Source organism: Mytilus edulis, chromosome 9 (assembly GCF_963676685.1).
Source record: "Mytilus edulis chromosome 9, xbMytEdul2.2, whole genome shotgun sequence".
In the NCBI taxonomy this organism is placed as follows: domain Eukaryota; kingdom Metazoa; phylum Mollusca; class Bivalvia; order Mytilida; family Mytilidae; genus Mytilus; species Mytilus edulis.
Genome location: NC_092352.1, coordinates 48,694,439 through 48,718,093, shown reverse-complemented (window position 1 = coordinate 48,718,093; position 23,655 = coordinate 48,694,439). Strand labels below are relative to the sequence as shown.

The window sequence follows — 23,655 nt, the reverse complement described above, 5'->3', positions numbered from 1 at the left end:
TTTTTTGTCTGTTTTGATGGCGTTCCTTTCTCTGTGTGAATTTACACAAGATATCGGTATTTTAAAAAAAAAATATTAAACTACAATCGAACGATAATCAACCAAACTTTTTATTTGGGGTATCAATGTTCGTGCTTTAAGCGAATGTTACATTTTCATTGGTTTTTGAATTCGTGGATTTTAGTTTTCTGAAAGGAATAAAATTAGATCGAAAAATTTAAGCAGTCAAAAACAAAGATTATTTATAGTAACCATATGTTGTTGTATAACGATTTATGGACGTAATTCAGAATAAGGTGTTCATTTTCACTTACTTGCTCATCCTTCACTGGGGTAAAGCTGATGACCGTAACTGCATTCACGGTCATTCCAAGATGTCGGATGAAAAAATAGGTCAGTATATGTATTGTTTGTTACAGTGTTTCTATATCATTTTCTTTACAAAGGAGACATTGATACGATGTAAATTTATAAAAGAATTACACGGAAATCACAAATTACTTCCGAGAAATGTGCATGAAACAGGAAATTCGATTAAAAAAAATCGCTAAGATGACCGTAAATCACAATCGAGATGACCGTAACAGAATCAGCAATTCATAACAAGGGTGACCGTAATTGGTTAAAAGATGACCGTAATTTGTAAAGGATGACCGTAATTTCTAAATGATGACCGTAACTTTTAAAGGATGATCGTCAATTCTAAGAAATATACGGCGTATTTGTATAACTACTTTTTTGTATCAAATGATTAATGGTGTTGATATGAAACGTATTTATATGAGAGTATTATCCTACAGGTAGGAGAAAATAAGACGTGCTTTCAATACAAAGTTCACCATATTTATCTTTTTTTACGGTAGAGGTTATAATTTTTAAAATGAACATACAACAAAACATGCACATGAAAAAGTGGGGAAAACATGCAACAACAGCGCGATTAAATGACACCTTACAAGTATAATAAAAAAAAGTGTGCTGCACAGCCTCTAACTAAAAGCCAAAAGATTTTTTTTTTATTTCTGGAATTCCTTGTAATGACATATAATAAATGCACTTTTTTTTAAAATGCCAATGGATGTACACCCATTGATATTATATCGTCTTTGATTTGTCTTCTATTTTGTCTTGCAAGAAAAATAACAGAACCTGTTTTTAAAATACTACGACCAAACTAGTGAAGGCGAGCTCCAGCAAAATAGATCCTTAAAATAGTCTTGTGCGTATAGCGTATCACAAAGGGCAGGGGCGGATTAAGTCATTTCCAAAAAAGGGGGTCCCGACCCAGGGTAAAGGAGGTTCAAACTATGTGTCCCCATTCAAATGCACTGATCGGTAAATAAAAAGGGGGTTGCTACCCCCGGACCCCCCTTGGATCCACCACTGAGGGGAACCTTGTCAATTTGTATATACAGCAATGTTATTCATATATAAAGACCAACTAAGATTTTAATCTGCTTCCTCTGGAACCATATACACAGACTCGATTACCGGATATTCATATGTTTGATTAGTGTTTTTTATGCTCCATTCATGGGCATTATGTTTTCTGGTCTGTGCGTCCGTTCGTTTGTTCGTCCGTTCGTCTACTAGTTCGTCCGTCTGTCCCACCTCAGGTTAAAGTTTTTGGTCGAGGAGGTTTTTGATGACGTTGAAGTCCAATCAACTTGAAACTTAGTACAAATGTTTTCTATGATATGATCTTTCTAATCATAATGCCAAATTACAGTTTTTACCCCATTTAAACTGTCCACTGAACATAGAAAATTATAGTGTAGATGAGGCACGTACTAGAGACACCTCAGAGGGACACATTGTTGTTTTTTCAACTTTTCGTCGTATCTCTGTCAATTTGTATTAAAATTTTAAAGTCGTTATCAATAAATTTTTCATTGTTTACGAAAAATTTGCAATTTAATATCATTGTCATGAACTCAAAATACGGCAAATAGTTAAAAAATAAATTGATGAAACATGTTGATATCCGCTATAAACTAAGCCCCCATTGAGATAAACACAACAAAAAGCTATGAATACAAATACGGATATTCTTAGAATTGAGGGTCATCATTTAAAAGTTACGATCATCCTTTATAAATTACAGTCAATCTTTACAAATTACCGTCATCTTTTACAAGTTACGGTCATCTGTTTACCAATCACGGTCATCCTTGTTTTATGTTACGGTCATCTTAAAAATATTTTGATAATGATTTATGGACATCTTAGCGATTTTTTCAAATTGAATTTCGCGTTTCCTGAACATTTTTCGGTAGTAATTTGTGATTTCTGTGTGAATCTTTTATAAATTTACATATCAATGTATACTTTGTAAAGAAAATGATATAGAAACACTGTAACAGACAATACAGATACTGACCTAATTTTTCATCCGACATCTTGGGATGACCATGAATGCAGTTACGGTCATCAGCTTTACCCCAGTAATCCTTAAAAACTGACAACTGTCAATGGTATAAGAATAAAATAATTGCTTTCGGAAAGGAGCTGATTCATTTATGATTTAAAATGATTCCTTATAAAGTTTCAAACTTCGAAAACAAAATATTCTTTTATTGATACCAAAGGCTCATTAAAAATTAAACTTTGTTTAAAAAATATGCAACCATTTGTGTGTTATATGTCTCTGTTATGATATTTGCTACTAAAAGTGTTATTATTTTACCATTGATCACCAACTGTGTAAAATCAATAAGATTTTTTTTTCAGATATTATTTTGTACTTTAGTATGTTTTTTGAGTAAAGACAATGCTATTTATAAAACAAGAAGGTGTAAGATGTGATGCATAAACAAAAAGTAAAATAAAAATAAAACAAAAAAGGTAGCGGATGAATAAATGAATTTTACTGTCTTTTCCATATTTTTTTTATAATTTAGTTGTACATGTACTAATATATTCTATCTTTCAATACAGTAGAACAAAGTTTACATTTATCGTATTGATGTTGTCATTAAAGTAAAAATTGCACCTTATTGATAAAACTGGTCCAGTATATTTTTTTTTAAATGAGGGAATAGTCAATTGACAAATCTTCACAGAAATAGGTATCAGTATCGTTTCTACATAATCACATTAAGTACGTGTGTACTACTATGACTATGAAATGGAATTTACGTTTCAATGTCTTATTCATATCGCACAGCATTGAACTGAACATTGTTGCCGATTTCAGCAAAATAAATTATCACAAGTTGTAAACGCTTAATATTATATATCAAATGGATGTCAAAAAGTAGTTTTAAAAAAGACACAATCCGATGGAATACAAATTTTGCTTAATTTGACTGATTCTGTAACATTGAGAAACTAACATCTCGTTAAAAATAACCAGCGTTGTATCGGAACTCACCAGCACAAAGCCCGCACCCACAATGAAAAACCACGACATAACTAAACTAAGAAAATGCATAATTTTGATAAATTAGTTGTAGTTTTCCCTAAATTATTCACTTTTGGTCGTTTAGATTTGGGTATAGCAAATAGACTCTTAGGCATTTTATTCCCATTCTATTTTTTTTTAAACGAGCGCTAATGTGTTGCCCATACTGAAACAGCGTAGAAGACATCTTTATTTGTATTCATAGCCTTTGAAATCATAGAAAATACTATCTATTTCTTTTCATCTTGTATTCGAAAATAAGACAAAAATCTTTATTTAGTTTTCGTTTGTGTATTTTCAACGATATCACTGGCACTGTTCAGGACTAATTCGGCATCAAAGATAATTTTCTTGCAGGTAATTTTTACTCACCGTGCAACAGCAACATTTACACTCAAATGTTGTGTAGACATAATGACTGTTTTAATCAAATGAATCTTACATGTGTTTTTTTTTACATATTGACTACAAAATGAAACTACCTAGAACTCATTTTTGTATTCATTATCCTAATATTTACTTCATGAAAAAAAAACTGTCATTTTCAAAAAGTCCGCTAACACTCTAAAAATGGGTGATATTATACTGTTAATTTTTTATCAATTGTTTTCTACTCTACGCTTTCTAGAATATTACTTTGTGTCATTAGCCACGTGGAAATATTCACTTGATGATCCAAATTTGATCTTTATTATATCTTCAAATAATCACTGATAATGACGTTTCCTTTTCAATTTTTCCTTTGAGTTCGGTATTTTTTTTATTTTACTCTTTTCATGGCTTTGCACTTGACAATTTCCCTAATGTGCAAGAAGGTTTTTTTGGTGCAAGACAGGGTTTATTGTGCAATGCTTATTTCAAAGCACTTGTGTAATTCATTAAAAGAAGACATTTACACAAGTGAAAATGATATGATGTCCTCTCTTATACGTTAAGATCATAAAATTTCGTCCTTGGGGTTGGATAAATGCGTATCATGCACACAGACTACTTAAAGTATTGGATATGCTAAGAAAATAAACGATTAAAGGAAGAAACAAACGATTTCCAATCTGCATTCTACACAATATAATAAAGTAAAGAAATCGAATAATAGCGTTTACTGAAAACAGTCTATAAAGCTATATGGTAAATATACATGTAATTGATTTAATTTTTTACCAAAATAATCAAGGAAGTCTTTAGTTAACTTGTAACAGCTTGTAAAAAGAAGATAAACAAGACAGTTAACTCATTCAAGTTATATATATATATTTAAGATTTCTGCTTCGACATAGACGCTGTATATTGAATTGAGGTTGGACACACTTGCTGTAGGAGCAGATAACATGCAAAATAGGATGCGAATAAGTTTGATGTTAATCATTTTGGAAGTTTCCGCAGGTCAGAAATTAGTTTATTTACTTGACATCAAATGAAAAATTGTATGTACACTACATTAATAGTATACAAACTAAAAGTTTATGCTTTTGAATAAGTATAAACAAATCTCTAGAAAGACGATTGGTCTGTTTACGCACTTTATCTTCTTTTGTAAAATTCTATCAAAAGCAATATTATTACTAAAACATTTTAAAATACAATTGGCTAGTAAAACTTAGGGGTATGTTTTGCATGAGTTATGTGTCAGTAAGACCGGAAGGCCACACGTTAAACGGAATAAAAATAAGGTAGACTGCAAAGTTGATTTGAATACTTTGAATGCAATTGCATTTTCTTACAAAAAAGGATCAAGACGTATTAATAGTTTTTCCATGTTCTCGTCATTAATTTCTTCATGAATTATGCACAATATCTTTCAGGCATGACGGAATATCCGTGTACCTTCCCATGTGCGTGGCATGGTCAAACATTTGATATCTACCTCGTCGGAAAATTTAGGAATACTTGGATGTTTAATTCTGATGGGGAAACAAGCGTTGTTACAGAAGAAACCAATGATACTGTAACATATCGTTGTCATCAAATAACGGAACGCTTCCTGATACTAAGGTATGTTAAAGATATTAAAACTGCTCTGTTTCAAAATGACTTTTTAAAATATTGTTATCAATTGATAGTATAAAGATAACGGAACAATAAACATACGAAATTAATGGTTCGTGTCCTTGTTGTTGAGGTATATGTTATAAGACTCTAAAAATTAGACTGGAATCGATTCTCTAGATTATTCTGCAGTTAATATTGGCACCTTTTTCTTTTTTGGAGAAGACGTTTCTAAGTTGTAAAACTTGTGTCTAATCCATTTGTCATTTTGAACAATAAAATATGTTTAAACAACCTCTTTCCTTTCGAAGACATTAAAAATATAACAATGATTTAAAAATATCCAAAATGGATTGTTTAACTATTATATATTTCAATTAAAGAAAAGAGGGTTTTAGTAGTGCTGAATCTTTAATAGTTCCTTGGCGTCGACGCTAGTCGTTTATCATTAAAGGAGGCGGTATGATAATAGTCATCATTTTCATAAACAATTTAAAAGATTTAGATTTTTCAAAATTGCAAAGGATTATCATAAACCTGAACATATTGAACACGTTAGTTTCAGTAATTATGATGTCGCTATGACACCATGAATATGTCAAAATTTACATATTTGAACAATAAAGACTACGTTTAGCATAGTTACATTGTATGTATATTATGATATGAAACAAAAAGCCATTTTATAGAATTAGCCTTCCGAAAAACATGAGGTCATGCCCGGCCTTTCGGTGGGATTCTTGTTGCTCAGTCTGTCTTTAGTTTACTATGTTGTGTTATGTGTACTGTTGTTTATGTTTTGGTATTTTTATTTTTTGCCATGGCGTTGCCAGTTTGTTTTCAAATTAATACATGAGTTTGGATATCCCTGAAGTCATGATTTTTCTACTCTCTTGTTAATTTTAATAATAAGTTACATATATGATAACGTTAAATCTTTACAGAAAAATTGTTAATTGTAAAACATATTTACAGTATTAATATTTCAACGTCTAACAAAAATATGTTAATACGTTTTTTTGGCATATCTACGAATCATATCAAGTCTATCTTCAAGAGACATTAAATTGACATTAACATGATTTGCTTCTTCCAATAAATTGTGTCTAAAGTCAGTTTAGTTATCAATTTTCATGGAATGCTTTTAACTTGCTATATAGGTTTTCAACTTCCAAGCGAGGACCGAAGCTCATAAATTAATTAATCAAACGCAGCAAGACTTCGGAAAAGTTCGGAGAGCTGACGACATCGCTTCGAAAGTTGATGAGTTTTACTACCTTGCGGTATCGACAAATACCTTTTTTCGTGTAGGTATCAAAATCGTGTCGGTGCCTTGATACTCTTACACATATTAACTCAATCCAAAGTCCGTACATTTGTTGTAATGAACGAAAATCATAAACGATTCCGTCCACTTGCCCTTCAATAATTAATGCAAAAAAAAAATGTAACAACATGCACAATACTTGATCTTACTGTTTCTGATAGTTTAAACGTTAATATGATAGATTAAAAAAATAAAATAATTTTAGGCAAATCAGGTACTTCATAATTTAAACAAGAGAAATTCATGATATATACACTTTTTTTCAGGGAGGAGGGTTCAGATATTTTTATTTGTCTTCAGATCATTTATGACCTTGCAAAACTTCTGGAGTTTAAATTAGGTGACTCTAAGACTTCACTTAACGGTGAGTTTATCTGATTGATCACATTCTCATTAACAAAACATATCTGAAATAGGGATGTGTTTCAGTTTAGTTATGACCCAACATTTTCGCTTAAATGTTCCGTAGAATTCCTTAATGTCAAACAAACAAAAATCAGTCCAGCCGGCGTTGGATTTGTGGTATATATTTTTCGTCTTAACGGGAATTTTTTTTTAATCCACGTACAGGTGGATTATTTTCTAGTTGGCAATCCACACATATTTTCCTGACTTTCCGGACTTTGATATACATTTAATATACATTTTCAGAAGAAAAAAAACTTTCGTTAGCTTCGAATTTCATGCATATTCAGGACGTCAAGAGGTCAACAGACCTATCACTGCATAATGAAAAAATATGATAGATAAAAAAAAAAGGTAACCAAACAAAATAAAATGCTTATTTTATTCTATTTGTTTCTGGATTACATCCAAGAACACCTAAACCAAAGTTTACGCAAAATAATATCATTGCACGAGAAGCTTAATAACAAAGCAATAGCACTCTTTTAGCTTCGCCACACATACTGGTCAACCAGACAGGAGAAATTACAAATATTTGTGGGATTTGTGGAAATACCGGCGGTGCCGGAAACGCTGTTGGTAAGCTAGAGTTAAGAAAAGATTTTTTTCTAAGTTCCGCGTAACAAGATTATTTAAATGTAAACAATGCAACAATGGGAAGTCACAGAGATACATACAATCTCTTGATCTGACCAAATAACACATTAAAGTTCCCAAAACACAACACAGAAAGCTAAAATTGCAAAGCAAAACGAAATATACATGACGGGTACCACATGTGGAGGAGGATCTGCTTACCCTTCTGGACCACCTGAGATCACCCCAGTTGTTGGTGGGGGTGATCGTTTTGCTTAGTCCTTTGTTTTCTATGTTGTGTCTTGTGTACTATTTTTTTCTGTTTGTCTTTTTATTTCAGCCATGGCGGTGTCAGTGTAATTTCGATATATGAGTTTGACTATCCCTCTGGTATCTTTTGTCCCTCTTTTACAGTAATTGGCGGTGAAATCAGAAAACTCGAATGACCGTAATTAACATAAGTTCCATCTGTACTGGTAATCTTCAATCGTAAGGCTCATTTCAAGAAAAATGTAGATGATATGTCGCATTAAGCGATTTCATAAATGAAGGCAACAATACTTTACCGATGATCACATCTTATAGTAAATCGATTAGAAAACTGCAAATAAAAACTGAGGGAATTCCATGATTTACAAAAGGAGCGAAACGGGTACGTCGACAAGATAAGCATCTCATCAGAAAAAGAGGATGGGATTGTTACTACCACTAGTGGAATAAGTCTGTGGTCATCTTTCACACAACAAATCTGTGGCCATCATTCACACAACAAATCTGTGGTCATCTTTCACACAACAAATTTGTGGTCATCTTTCCACAACAAATCTGTGGTCATCTTTCACACAACAAATCGGTGGTCATCTTCCACACAATAAATATGTGGTCATCTTTCACACAACAAATCTGTGGTCATCTTCCACACAAAAAATCTGTGGTCATCTTTCCACAAAAATTTGTGAGTCGACTTCCAAACAATAAATGTGTTGTCATTTTTCGCTCAACAAATTTGTGATCATCTTCCACACAATAAATCTGTGGTCATCTTCTACACAAAAAAATCTGTGGTCATCTTCCACACTATAGTTCTGTGGTCATTTTTCTACAACAAATCTGTGAGTCGTCTTAATTCCAAACAATAAATGTGTTGTCATCTTTCGCACAATAAATGTGTGGTCATCTTTCACACAATAAATCCGTGATTATCTTTCACACAATAGATGTATATGTGGTAATCTTTTATACAATATATCTGTGGTCATCTTTCACACAACAAAATTATGGTCATCTTTCACACAAAAAATCTATGGTCGTGTTTCACACAGCAAATGTGGTTATCTTTCACACAACAAATCGATGGTCGTCTTTCACACAGCAAATCTGTGGCCATCTTTTACACAATAAATATGTGGTCATCTTTCACAGAACAAATCTGTGGTTATCTTCCACACAACAAATCTGTGCTCATCTTACACACAACAAATCTGTGCTCATCTTTCACACAATAAAGTGTTAATCTTTGATACAACAAAATTATGCCCGTCTTTCACACAACAAATCTGTGGTAATCTTTTACACAATAAATATGTGGTCATCTTTCACACAACAAATCTGTGGTTATCTTCCACACAACAAATCTGTGCTCATCTTACACACAACAAATCTGTGCTCATCTTTCACACAATAAAGTGTTAATCTTTGATACAACAAAATTATGCCCGTCTTTCACACAACAAATCTGTGGTAATTTTTCACAAAATAAATATGTGGTTATCTTTCACACAACAAATCTGTTGTCATCTTTTTACAACAATTCTGTGCTCATCTTTCACAACTGTAAACTAATCAATGATGTCGTCCGTAACTTGACTTCACTATAATTCTTATTCAAACTTTGGAATTGACCTTTCATATAGAGAAATCAACGCATATGTGTTGCCATGTGAATTTGTCTGAATGTTATTTACAAAAACCATAAGGGAGTAACCATTTAACTTCAAAAGGGGCCGGGGTAATGTTGATATTTTTTTTCTGAGTCAAAGTTTTGTTTAGTTTTTCAACGCTTTCAATCGATTTTGTTTGGCAATATTTAACATTGTAAAGTTGAGGGGAAATCTGGATTCTGAATATTTTTTGTGTCATCTGCTTGAAAGAGTATTTTTTTCCATAAAATTGGACATAAGAATGTTATTTTAGAAAACAAAACATAACCCTTTGCCTTTTTAGAATAAATGATGCTATATTTTTTTAACTAACAGGTATGCATGAAAATTAATCTAGAAATCGCGGCTTTCTAAGACTTAAACAATCATAAGTGTATAATATCCCCCTCAAAATAAAATTCGAAATTGCAAAAGATGGTTTTGGTCAATGTACAATTTAGTCCGTGTTACGTCACAAATCACTTCAGTTATAATTATAAATTGGCGTGGTTCCTAAATGTTCATCCGACTTTCGTCATTTCTTTTGCAGTATCAGGGTCACCAAAGCCATGTAAGTAATTAAGTAAATTGTAAAAAAATATGAATAACACAAGATATTTATTTTTATTCTGTTTTTAATGACTGAAGATTCCAGTTCTTTTTTTTCTTTTTTATTACTTCTATTATCATTATTATTCCTTTAACCGTCTTCCCTCTGATGCGGGAGTTCGTGGATTCTATAACCGGCAGTGTCAAATCTAAGGCTTAAAATGTGTTAGCTGCTTCGTCAAAAGAACGCTGCATTCATGAGTAAGAGCTTCTTAATCCTCTGGTCGGGTCGATGTCATAATAATATGCCCTGGTAGGGTGACATTCATTCCTGTGGCCTGTTGCTTTGTGAACTAGCACGTCTAAAACACTCCTCATCGTTCTGTCACGTACACAGCAATGTTCATCTGCATTTAATATCAACATAATGTTCCCATGAAATAAATGTACAACTTGCGTTAGCCACTGGATGTTTATCAACAATACAATAAGCATTTTATTATTAAAGTCATATGAAACGAGTGACTGGTGAAAAATAATGTTTATCCAATTCTTGAACCAATGCATATGTACATATCATAAATTTAGTCTTCTGTGCACGATTTTATCATTTTTGACGCAAAAATGTCTTATAATCGTCAATTAGTTTTTCTCCCTCTGTCTGTTAATATATGAAAATATGGCAGCTCATTAATTGTCGTCATTTGAAGCCTTCGTTTACCAATTGTTACCTTATAGTAAAAAAAAACCCAAAGAAGCATGGATTTTGAGCACGTGATATACAATCAGATAATAGTTTATTTCAGTGACAGATCCATGGGTATTGCGATCACCGGATTTTTACAAATAGGGTCACGCCTAGGTCACTTGCATACGGAAAATATGTCGGCGAATTGCTTCCTGGAAGAAGCAAGCAATTAAAAAAAGTAAACTTCTTCTAAATGTGGACGGATTAAAGAATTTTCATCAGAAAAAAGTATATGAACATAAGTTTTATAATGCAAACTATCCATTTGGATATAAAAAACATATGCATGATTTTTTTTAATTTGAGGTTTCGTATGACTTTAATAACTGTTATATCTTGTATAATAAAACAAACACAGCACTCTTATACAACAACGGTGCAGAATTAATCTTTAATTTTAATAATTTCGATGTACTTACAGCACAATTAATATTGTCTCTTGGATGTTACAAACCATCAACGTGTTCCTCGCCTCTAGCTTGTAATATGAATGACATCATCCCACAGAAATGCCCAATTACAACGACTGAAAACCTGACAACCACGGTTAAACAAACAACAACTGTACCTGAAAACCTGACAACCACGGTTAAACAAACAACAACTGTACCTGAAAACCTGACAACCACGGTTAAACAAACAACAACTGTACCTGAAAACCTGACAACCACGGCTAAACAAACAACAACAGTACCTGAAATCACAAGTCCGCCAGAACCAACAAAAACTACAAAGAGTCAATGTGGCAAGAAGAATCGGAGTCAAAATTCAAATTAAATTAAATGAGCTGTTCAGCAGCCTAAAATGCGATTAAAATTAGTTTACAAAATTTGTTCTTTTGTCATTCCAAATACCAGAGATTACTTATAGTGATTGTTATCTATTGGATATTAATTGAATAATAAAATTGAGAATGGAAATGGGGAATGTGTCAAAGTGAAAACAACCCGGGCATAGAGCAGACAACAGCTGAAGACCACTAATGGGTCTTGGGTCTTCGATGCAGCGAGAAACTCCCGCACCGGAGTCGTCCTTCAGCTGGCCCCTTAACAAATATGTATACTAGGTCAGTGATAATGGACGTCATACTAAACTCCGAAGTATTGAATTATAATCCTGGTACCTTTGATAACTATTTACCCCACTGGGTAGATGCCACTGCTGATGGACGTCTCGTCCCCGAGGTCATCACCAGCCAAATAGTCAGCACTTCGGTGTTGACATGAATATCAATTACATGGTCATTTTTATAAATTTCCTGTTATAAAACTTTGAATTTTTCGTAAAACTAAGGATTTTCTTATCCCAGGAATAGATTACCGTAGCCGTATTTGGCACAACTTTTTGGAATTTTGGGCCCTCAAGGCTCTTCAACTTTGTACTTGTTTGGCTTTATAACTATTTTGATATGAGCGTCACTGATGAGTCTTATGTAGACGAAACGCGCGTCTGGCGTATTAAATTATAATCCTGGTACCTTTGATAATTATCTACACAAGAAACTAAAATTTAAAATCATTCAAGACTAACAAAGGGCAGGCTCCTGACTTGGGACAGGCGCAAACATGCAGCGGGGTTAAACGTGTTTTTTGAGATCTCAACCCTCCCCGTATACCTCTAGCCAATGTAGAAAAAAGAAACGCACAACAATACGCTCAGTAATACTCAGTTTGAGAGAAGTCCGATGTCAGAATATGTAAGAAAAGAAAATAAACAAAATGACAACAATACATAAATAACACCAGATGACTAGCAGTTACTGACATGCCAGCTTTAGACCTAAATTAAACTGATTGAAAGATTATGGCTTCATCATAAGAATACATGATCATAACTAAATCCAAACAATAACTATAAACGTTTGATACAGATTTTATTGCACATGACAGGTTTTGTGTGTTTATGATTAGGACACGTGTGGTTTGTTCATTGCATAGGGAACAAATGGCGTGTTCATTGTACATGACACATCTCCATATTTCAATTTTTCAGTCTACAAATATTTTTTCTCTCTCGATTATTTGTCAGTGGACGTGTGGTTTGTTCACTGCACATGGCACTTGTAATTTGTTTACTGTCTAGTATACGTGTAGTTTGACCACTGCATAGTGCACGTAAGGTGTGGTCAGTGAACCTGACACACGTCTTTTTGTTCAGCGCATGTGACGCGTGTGGTTTTCCAGTACCCTCAACAAATGTGTGTATTCAGTGCACACGACACGTGTGGTTTATTCAGTATACACTTGACAAGCGGGATTTGTTCAGAGCACACAACAAGTCAATGACAGCGTTTCACCAGAAAATGCAGTGTGTCGTATTTATCAATTTCAGATGCAATATCATTTAGAAAGACTGTTGGAAGACAATTCTACTGCTAGAAAGCTGACTTTATCAAACGCATTATAAATTATTAATCAGAAATGATCGCAATATTAACTTAATGTTTGGTTTCATGTGGGATGGGAATTAGTATTACGATAAAAATTTACAAATGGGACTTAGTTCCAGTTGTCAAATATTTGAGAAACTAAACACAGCATTTAAATGGATTGCCAAAAAACATATACGACTTAATTCATGATTATCGAAAAAAAATTTACGTATGATTGACTGTTGTTCAAAGATAAAAAAACATGAAAATAAATTCAAATGTTAGGTATGTCAACCTTAACAGACGTAAACCCAGGCCTGGCTTCCTTGAATTAACGAAACAAATTAAAAACAATCAACTGTCATATTCCTGACTTGGTACAGGCATTTTCCACACTGCAATATCATTAAAAAAAAGGACCGTCAGTGGGCATATAAGAGCCTACAAGTAGGGATGTCACATACTGTATTGGCTATAAAAGGCCTGACATGAAAAATATGAAACAATTCAATTGAGAAAATAAACCGGCCGAATTTATAACAACAACAACAAATGCGCAAAAACAAATATGACAGATATGAACTGTGCAACGAAAACCACTGAACTACCACCGGTTCCTGACTTGGGAAATTCACATGAAGAATGTGGTGTTGTTAAAATGTATGTTGTCGCTCAATCCTCCCCTATAAACCTGTGACAGTGATGTAACAGCACACCGTTAGTACAAACTAGCAGTTGAAAAAAGAGACGACTTATCAGATCGATACAAAAAATAAAACCAAACAGGACGTTCCAAAATATATATACACACCCCTGAGATTATCCATAACAACAAAAATTAAAGCCAGATCTCAAAGTCATCAAAGTACTCTCAGTTAATGGCAGCTAGTTCCTATAGGATTAAACACATTTTTTCTAGAGGTTATTGATGTGTAAACCGGGGCGATTAACTCACAAACTAAATATAAGTCCGAAGGACTCTTATGTCAAGTTTGTGAGTAAGAGACCCGGTTTACACATCAATAACCTCTAGAAAAAATGTGTTTAATCCTTATAATTCTTCAGCCAAACATACGCGATTATTAATTAATCAAAAGCATAATGGCATTTCGTAATTAAATTTTATTTGTATTCATTTTCGAAGCTTTAGAACATTTATTTTATTTCTTTTTTTGTTGTTATATATGCATTAGAATAGAAACAACTGTTATGCAATTGTTTTGTAATCTCAATTTATTTGCTGAATATCCCAGTAACCCTGCAAGAATGTGAATCGCGCATGAATAGATTACAAAAGTAGTTTCGGAAACATGGTTTATCGAAGTGTGAATATTTTGAATGATACGTTTGTTATTAAACTAGCTCTACTACGAAAAGCTAAAAAATTATAAACTTAAATGAATATTAAAGAAAGAAAGAAAACAGTGTGGCGGAAAATGAAATAATTAATGATCTATTGAGTAAATTAAAAGAGCCCAGGAAAATGAAAGTACAAATTACCTGTTTAATATATTTAAAGATTGGAAAAAAAATGAAAGAATAAATGGTCTATTGAATAAATTTAAAGAGTAGAAGAAAATGAAAGTATAAATGAACTATTGAGTTAAAAGTAAAAAAGTGGAAGAAAACAAAAGAATAGATGAACTAGTGAGTAAACTAAAAGAGTGGAAAAAATGAAATGATAAATGATCTATTGAGTAAATTACAACAATAGTGGAAGAAAATTGAAAGTATAAATGAACTATTGAGTAAATTGTAATGTTAGCTACTTATTCTTTAATGGCATCAGACATGCTTATCCGTTTGATTTCTTTTTGAAATCTGAGAGTTTCGACTTGTCGTTTTAAATCGTCCCTGTCCATTCCAAACATTGACATGTACCTTTTCTAAAATATGCTCGTGGATTAAAGAAGAAATTGTAATCGTGTACAATAGAAATTCATCAAAATTTATGATTCCTTCGGCGATCAATTAAATTGACCATACATCATATTCTCATACTAAACAATAGACTAAGTCAAAATGTAATTCCAATAATATGTGACTTGAAAAACGCTAGTAGCAAACAAAATTAAAAATAATCCGCAAGTTTTGTCAACATTCGGTACTAAGCACGTTAAATAAGATTGGTCAATTGGTCTGTAAAATGCGTATCGGAATCTGAAAATAAAGCGTTTGCTTAATCAGGTATCAGTAGCAGAAATGCACGTTTCCAAGCATAACAGGGAAATTGATCGATATCCTGGTTTTAGGAAACATACACAGAGATTTATAGTATTGACACAGTTTCAGTGTATAGAGATATGACCAAAACACATATTCCTTAAGTGATTTGTGAATGTATAAAAGATATCAATATATCGGGAAAACGCAGCTTCTAATCTGTCTTTGCATTTTGTTAATAAATTTGAGGTAACAGTAGTCTATCTCATAAATATATAAGAAGATTAAAATGCCGTGAAAAAAAAAGAAGACAGGGGGAACTATATCAGCTCCAAAAAAAGTTACAAAGTATGCGTCGACAAGGCAACCGTCGCCTGCTAAGCATGCATCAACCACCATGCTACATAAGCCACAATCGGTCAAAATGTCATCAATTAAACTAGACTATTAGTTATTAAAATTATTGGAAAAGGGATCTATATATATCAACGATATCAAACAACAGATAAGTAGCTAAGAAAACCAAAAAACTATCTAGTTTTAATACTAATTGCAAGACAGTGCATAAAAAGATGTGTTAGGTACATAACAACGAGACAGCTATCCGATAATTGAGGTTAGTATTTGGTCACTATCTTTGAAAATAGTCAGGTGTCTTTATAGTCAGCTCGTAATTATTTCAGATTTTGAATAGTCTTAAGGCTGTGAATAGAAATACATACAATCAACACACAAACTTCTCCAAATTACAACAAAACAAATTGAAACTATAAATTACAAAAGAACTGACATGATTTATCATTTGACAGACAAAGATGGACATGTGACGGTGTAAAACTAGTTTTGTTAAATCTCAAGCTCTCTTTTTATATCGATCAGTAGACAATCATAGAAAACGTATAAAATAGATCATGCAATATATCACTAATTAAAAACAAGTACCTGTTCATCGTAGAAACAATACCCAATGTATATGTATCAGCTTTAGACACAGGACTTCACGCTAGGCTCACAAGGCTTTCCGTCCTGTTTCGCAGCAAGAACACATACATTATAAATGTTATGAAAAGGGCTCCATATATGGTTTTTATTCTACAAATTAAGATTTTCTCGTTTAGTTTGTATAAATCCAAACAGTTGGAGACTTTTCTAAAATTTAGTACAGCGCAAGCCGGACCACGAGAGGGACACGAAATGAAATACATGTGTATGTTAATACGTTAATAGTTACTGGTTAGACAAGATATATAACAATATATGTTTATCATATACAATTAACTTAAGTTAAGGCAGCAGTAGTTGTAGATAATCAAATCTCGCATATCGATTTATTGCAAGGAGATACAGATCAAAATAACAAAACAATCGGAGGGGATGAAATGAACTATAAAATGAGCGCGACAGGATGCATTGAATACAAAAATATTAAAATTTTTGATAAAGCATAATCTATAAAAACCCCAAAAAACTAAATACCAGTATTTGGTACAATAGTTGGCTGATCCGGAATACAAATCCTTCACTCCAAACTTACGACTTGACCATGTTGACAGATATCAAAACACACAGAAGTACACACCGAACCTATAGATAAATGATAGTGAATTTTAAAGAATATGCTCACAGTTAAAAATTCCAAACTTGTCCTATAAATATATTTTTACAATCAAGAAAAAAGTAACGTCACAGAAATACGGATTTCCAAAGAAAATTCAAAACCGAAAGTCGCTAATAAAATGGAAAAATCAAAAGTTCATTGTATATAAAAGACGACGCGCTATCCCGTGTGCTTTTGATGACCGTCAATTTAATTCACATAATTTGGATTGCTTCCCTTTGTACATGAACTAATTTTTGCTTATACATTTTGAAATTTGAATAAATTTATTAAGCAGTCATATTTTCTGATTAGTCTATCTGTATTTGTTTAAAATGTTGGTTTTAAATGAAACTTTTAAATCAATAAGCGACAAAATATTTAAAGATTATATTGATGTAAGAAATCTAATTTAAGGAAATAACTTACTTTGAATAATAATGTCATATTTTACATGTAAAAAGTAATTGATAATATTTAATTTTTTTCTAACCTCAATCAATTATTTGAGAATATATAGATCAAAATATAATAAAACATGTCATAACTGTTATATGTTTAGGTGCATATCCTTCGTAAATTGTATTTGATTATTATTTTAATGTGTTGGGTGTATTTTTCTTTGTTTCAATTTTTGATTTTTGAAACTCATAATTCAAAGTGTGTTAATACCACACTTAAGGTAGTTGATGATGGAAGTGCCTGACAAGATAGTTCAGGGGTATACCGCCATCTTTAATTGTACAATCACAGTACATATTCGTCTAATACTGTGCCAAAATCTACATATTTGAAGACAGATTTGAAATTGTTTGGTTAAACTGTTCATTTTTATTAAAAAAACTTACTGATTCATTGCATTATGTTTTACAGCTTTTACATTAATGCTAGCAAGACAAATCTTTGTTTGGCTTGCTTGCTTTGTTTGTATCAATGTTTGCTGAAGCATGACAATTACATAGGCGGGGCTTCAGCTTGTATACATCATACTTCAATTTTATTGGACGTTACGTTTGAGGTTTAGGACACTTAATTTTAAAACATCACAAATATTCTCACATGTTTCCTCACCTGTAAAAATACAATAATTGGTCAATGAAAGAAAAATATAAACTTAATATTGTTTTTTTTTTTATAACATATCAATCCATTAGTTCAGTTGTTTCCTTGTCTGCCCTTTCATTTATGTAACTCAAGAAAAAAATCCAATATTAAATGGGTAACAATACAATCGAAAAGAGAAAATCGAGTGCACTTTTTTTTTATGTTAGGGTGTGTTTGTGATGAATATTTTGTCTTGAAAACGTACAAAGGAAGAGTATTTGATACATCATCTCGCTTCAGATTCTATCATTTTTATATAGCAAAGCTACAGGTTGACTTTATAACATAAAAAAATCACAATACTAAAAGATGAAATGTAGGGGTCAAGTGAAATACCTATCCAATGAATCACAAAATCAGATAAGGTGTGTTCGAATAGCTATTTTACTAAAAGTATTTGACGACAATCTTTAAGTTGGATGATGAAAATGCATATCATTGAAAAAAATTTAGTTTCCATTTCTACGATAGTGAAAATGAACTGCCGTAATGGGGAGAATGATAATTTTGACGAAGTAGAATCCTGACTGTATTGTATATTTACAGGTAAGGAAACATGTGAGAATATTTGGCATGTGATGTTTTAAAATTTAGTGTCCTTAACCTCAAACATGACGTCCAATAAAATTTAAGTATGATGTATACAAGCTGAAACCCCGCCTATCTTAATTGCCATGCTTGAGCAAACATTGATACAAACAAAGCAAGCAAGCCAAACAAAGATTTGTCTTGCTAGCATTAATGTAAAAGCTGTAACAAATACTATATATTTGTGTTTTTAAAAATGATTTTTTTTAATAAGCCATTTAAGGGGAGATAACTTTCTAGTACAAAATTTATAACGGACATATAGGGAAATTTTCATTTTTTACTTGTAGCAAGAAAACTTTTTTTCATTCTTTTCTCTAAAAATATATTATAAAACCTATCTTCTCATATTTTATTTCAAAATTCTGTCTTATAGATTTCTTTTATGAACAAACATGTGTTTTTTCATGATCAATTTCAGCAAATTTTGGCAATTTTGAACGACTCGTACCTTGAAAAATAGCGCGGTGACCCATTCTTTTAATTATTTTTTGGAAAAAAACGTAGTAAAATTTTCATTTTGGCAAGGTATAAGAAAATTCTGTCATTTTTTTCTATACCCCTGAACTACCTCAAGGATGTTCGCTTGTCATGTTTTGGAATTTTAGTCAGATTTTCGAAATTCTCTGGTTTCACCCATTTGAATGCCTTCAAAAATTTTGCCCATTGGCCCCCATTTATAAAATCTTATTTAATTTTCAAGGGTTTTTGAGAACTTTAACTTGCCAACGATTAACCTAAGAAAAATCAAGATAGACCATTTTCCCGCCAAAATTCAAATGGCTAATATCTCGAAAACAAGTGCATTGACCTCTATATTTTTTTTGCTTTTTTATTACTCAATTAATCCCCTATCAATATATACAAGTGTTATGGACAGCTATTTAGTTTAAGCTGAGTAGCAAACTTCCTTAATACGCGGATTCACCTGCATGATAATTCCCTTCTGTATAATCTTTTAGATAAATTTAATAAGATCATCTTGATTCATGCACATAGTTTTTATTAGTTTTTGTGTTTTCCTAAACATCATGAGACGTCATCAAGCACAACAAGACTTAACTTGACGACGTTGTTTCATATTCATTTTGTCTATCTTTCTTGTGTGTATTCATTTAATTCTATTGCGTGTACCAGTTCTATCGTTTTTATCGGAATTCATCGGATATTGTAGACCTTTTGATTGCTGAAATATTAATTTTATATACAGTGTGTAAAACGAAGACACAAATCACTATACTCTCATATGTATAAATTTGACAAACTGATTTTGTTGTTCTAAGCTTAGACTGAACGTAAAAGTATTTTTTACGCAATTAACAAGTGGTTTGTTGATTGTTCATTTCAGTTATTGTGTTCATATGAATATTGTGCAATTACTACTAATTAAAATGATGGAAATGTATAACCTTAGTAAGTTTGTTAAATATTTAAAAAGAAGTATTCTGCATGTATATTTCAGAACTTGATCGCTCTGCCCGTTTTTGTAGTAACGTTTAAGATTTCAATGAACGTAATGTGTGTCGGGGATTTCGTTTAAACACTTTTGTGAAATTATTTCTTTTCTAGATACAAGATTTGGTTGGCACGTTTATCTGTATACATTCTTACCAATAAAGGGATCTTTCATACAAAACTTGAATTTTTGAAATACTAAGACTTTTCTTCTTCAGGAATAGATTACCTTAGCTGTATTTGGCAAAAGTTTTATGAATTTTGGTCCTCTATGCTCTCCATCTTCGTACATTGTTTGCAATTTAAAAAAAAAACACTTTTTCGATTCGAGCGTCATTGATGAGTCTTTTGTAGACAAAACGCGCGTCTGTCGTAAATACAAAATTTAATCCTGGTATATATGATAAGTTTATCATCATACCAATTTGTCAGTTATGATGTTTATAGAGCCCGTAAGGATGTATTGTTCTGACGTTTCTATCTCGTTGAAATCTCGTTGTGGAATTATTTCCAAAATATGTGATACTAATGGAAAATATCGATGAATTTGAAAAAAAAGATATAATCAAACTTGACTTTGTGTAAAAAATATAATGTGTATAGATCTACAATAAGTAGTTTTTGAGTAATAAATTTTCAAATTATTTTGCCAATCAAGTGAGTCTTTTTAGCCCCAAATTTTAGAAAACGAATGAGGAATACAAGAAATGATTTTACCAGAAACATCCCATATCACTTTTTTCCTTTCTTAGATATATGCATTTTTCAACCATTTATTACAAAGAAGTTGAAATAACATGCATTTTATTCTTAAAACAGAGAAAAATTACAAATTTACAAAGTTGACAGAACGGTACATTTGACACGAAAAAGCATTAAACTATGATAAAACTTTCTTATATTAACACCCACATTTTTGCTTCACCAATTATTCTATTACAGTCATATAAACCCACAAAAACAGGTTTAGAAAAAAGTCCAATTTTCGAAATGTTTGGCTCCTCAGAGATATACACATTCTTAAACACTTTAATGTGAAAATTATGAATATTGAATATCTTACACACTATCTATACTGTTTATTTCTATTTTTGCTTTATAAAAAGACATTGTTTCATATACTGTTTGTGATGTTATACACTAAATCCGTTGGATATTTACTGTTTGGTACTTTTGTCTGGGAGAAGATCAATTATAGATTAGTTGAAACTTACCTTTAACTAGCATATAGTAGCTTATAGTAGCTTAAAGTAGCTGCCAGTACTCTTATGTCTGTGCTTTGTGTTTATTGTTTTTATGATCGTTGGGGTAAGCCATTAGGAACTTATTTCAACTGTGTCTTTTGAGACCCAGACTAGGGTTGATTTGAGACCTTACAAACATGTTTAACCCAGCCACCTTCTACATCTTCTTCATATATTGAGCCAGTAATTCAGCGATTGTCGTGGGTTCGTGTCCGTCATATTTGTTTTTCATCAATTGTATTGTTATGAAGTAGGTTGTTAATGTTCTCTTTTAGATTGTTTCACATTTTAATGTTGTTGCCTTTATGGCTTTAATATCTGACCATTCGTTATGAGTTGTGCTTTTTGTTCAAGGCCGTAATGGGACATATTATTTCTAACATCCACGTTTTTTTAAAATCTGGTGGATAGTTGTTCCATCGGCAATCATTACACATATCTATTAATTCGGATTACTGCACGGTCATTCCCGCAAAGGATTTGATCAATATGATATGTGAATATAGCATATTTTATAAAGCGTAAACAGTTCAATTTTCATTAAGTATTGTATGCATAGATTCAAAATATAAAGTATTTAACATTGATGCAATGTTTACCTGCTATAGACGTTTAACCCTCGAATCGATCCTTTACCTACGCATATAATTATAGTTGTATATTCAAATAAGTCATATATAATTATAACCTTTGTTTAACCAGAATTAGCACTGGGAAAATGTTCTGCTGGACTTATCGACACATTTATATTAAATACACTTTGATTAACCTGTTAGTCTGCATTCTAATTACAATGGTTTTCATTTATTGTATTCTTTAAAAAAAAAAAAAAACGCTGGTTGTCAAAGTTCCCTTTTTTATACCTTATACAACTAGTTTTCATTGAAGTTGCTACCTTACCCTTTTTAGTGTGTAAATGCAAGCGGAAAGAAACAATTGAGTCAACGAAAAGATGAGGATCTGGTTGATGCTTGTTTGAAGAAATAATAAAAGTACTACCTTCTTTTTTTGTCAGTGAGCATATACCATCTCCTAGTAAGTTTATTTAAACATGTAGCACAACATAATGCTTAGTACATTGTATATTGATAATGATATTTTACAATAAAATTAGAACCTCGGTTATTAACACACGAATTTCATCACGGCTTCCAGCTTTATGTTCGGACTTTCTTAGTTCATCTGTCTTCTTACATCCTGTGTATTTATAAAACAAATTCCTCGGCTGACTCCAATCTACATTGTATATGTCCCAAGGATTGGTAAGATGCAATATGATCTTAACTTAAACATAACTTAAGTCATTTTCAGATAGTTAACCATCATATACTCGATATCAGAAATAGTTCACTGGTTTTCTTTAAATGTACTTTATATTGAAAGTAAAAAATGGACAAATAAATCATGTCATACATTACTGTGACATGTACACAAAAAGAAAGAAAAGAAAATGGCAATACACGCACTTGTGTATTCAAAAGTGAAAAATTACTTTTTATTATTCTCATATTTAGGATTTAAGCAGTAATAAAAGTATGTTCATGTCGGTCATTAACTTTGTTTATAAAACAAGTAAGTTCACACAACGAATACACATCACCTAGAAACCATGATAAATTTTCAATTATTAATTTTTGTAACTCCTCAGACACTTCAGAGTGAAAAATTATGAACGGATGCAATACACGGACTTGTTGTCGTGATGGGAACACATCATCATGGTCATCCATGGAGTTCTAGTTAGATCTAGTAATAAGATTTATCTAATTATCATCCAGATCGTTTCCCAAACGAAATATGAGATATTTGATTTGGCACGACAGGCCGAGTTCACCCGACAATCAGCAACCCTAAATCTTATTCAATATTGGAAAAAAAATGTTTTTACATCGCCAATAACCTTTCTTTAGTAAGAAATAAGAAGACACGTTATGCTTGACAATGAGAAAACTACACAAGTGACAGAATGACGTAGACATAAGCATATATAGATCATCATACGGCCTTCAACAATTAGTAAAACTTTTACCGCATAGTTAGATATAGAAGGTCTAGAAATTACAAATATAAAACAATTCAAACGGCAAAAGTAATACCTTTTTATGCAAGATGATGCATGAATGAAAACGTAATTTTATATTTGAGAATGCATTCTATGCTTGGATAACTGCTTTTTGTTCAAGACGCAAACAGAAAATTTTAAAAATATGTATTTATTAT

General features: G+C 32.0%; 1 protein-coding gene across 2 annotated transcripts; it reads left to right on the top strand.

The window, feature by feature from the left end:
* The first annotated feature begins 4,682 nt into the window (after positions 1–4,682).
* Positions 4,683–11,742, top strand: LOC139490344 (uncharacterized). Of its 2 annotated transcripts, XM_071277161.1 has the most exons (6): positions 4,685–4,786; positions 5,206–5,395; positions 6,983–7,080; positions 7,611–7,700; positions 10,167–10,187; positions 11,335–11,742. In XM_071277161.1, the coding sequence occupies exons 1-6, from the start codon at positions 4,732–4,734 to the stop codon at positions 11,688–11,690; spliced, it is 810 nt and encodes a 269-aa protein (XP_071133262.1). In that variant the 5' UTR covers positions 4,685–4,731; the 3' UTR covers positions 11,691–11,742. The 2 variants fall into 2 exon arrangements, with proteins under 2 accessions (XP_071133263.1, XP_071133262.1); XM_071277162.1 differs by lacking the exon at positions 7,611–7,700 and having other exon boundaries at positions 4,683–4,786.
* Positions 11,743–23,655: the final 11,913 nt, after the last annotated feature.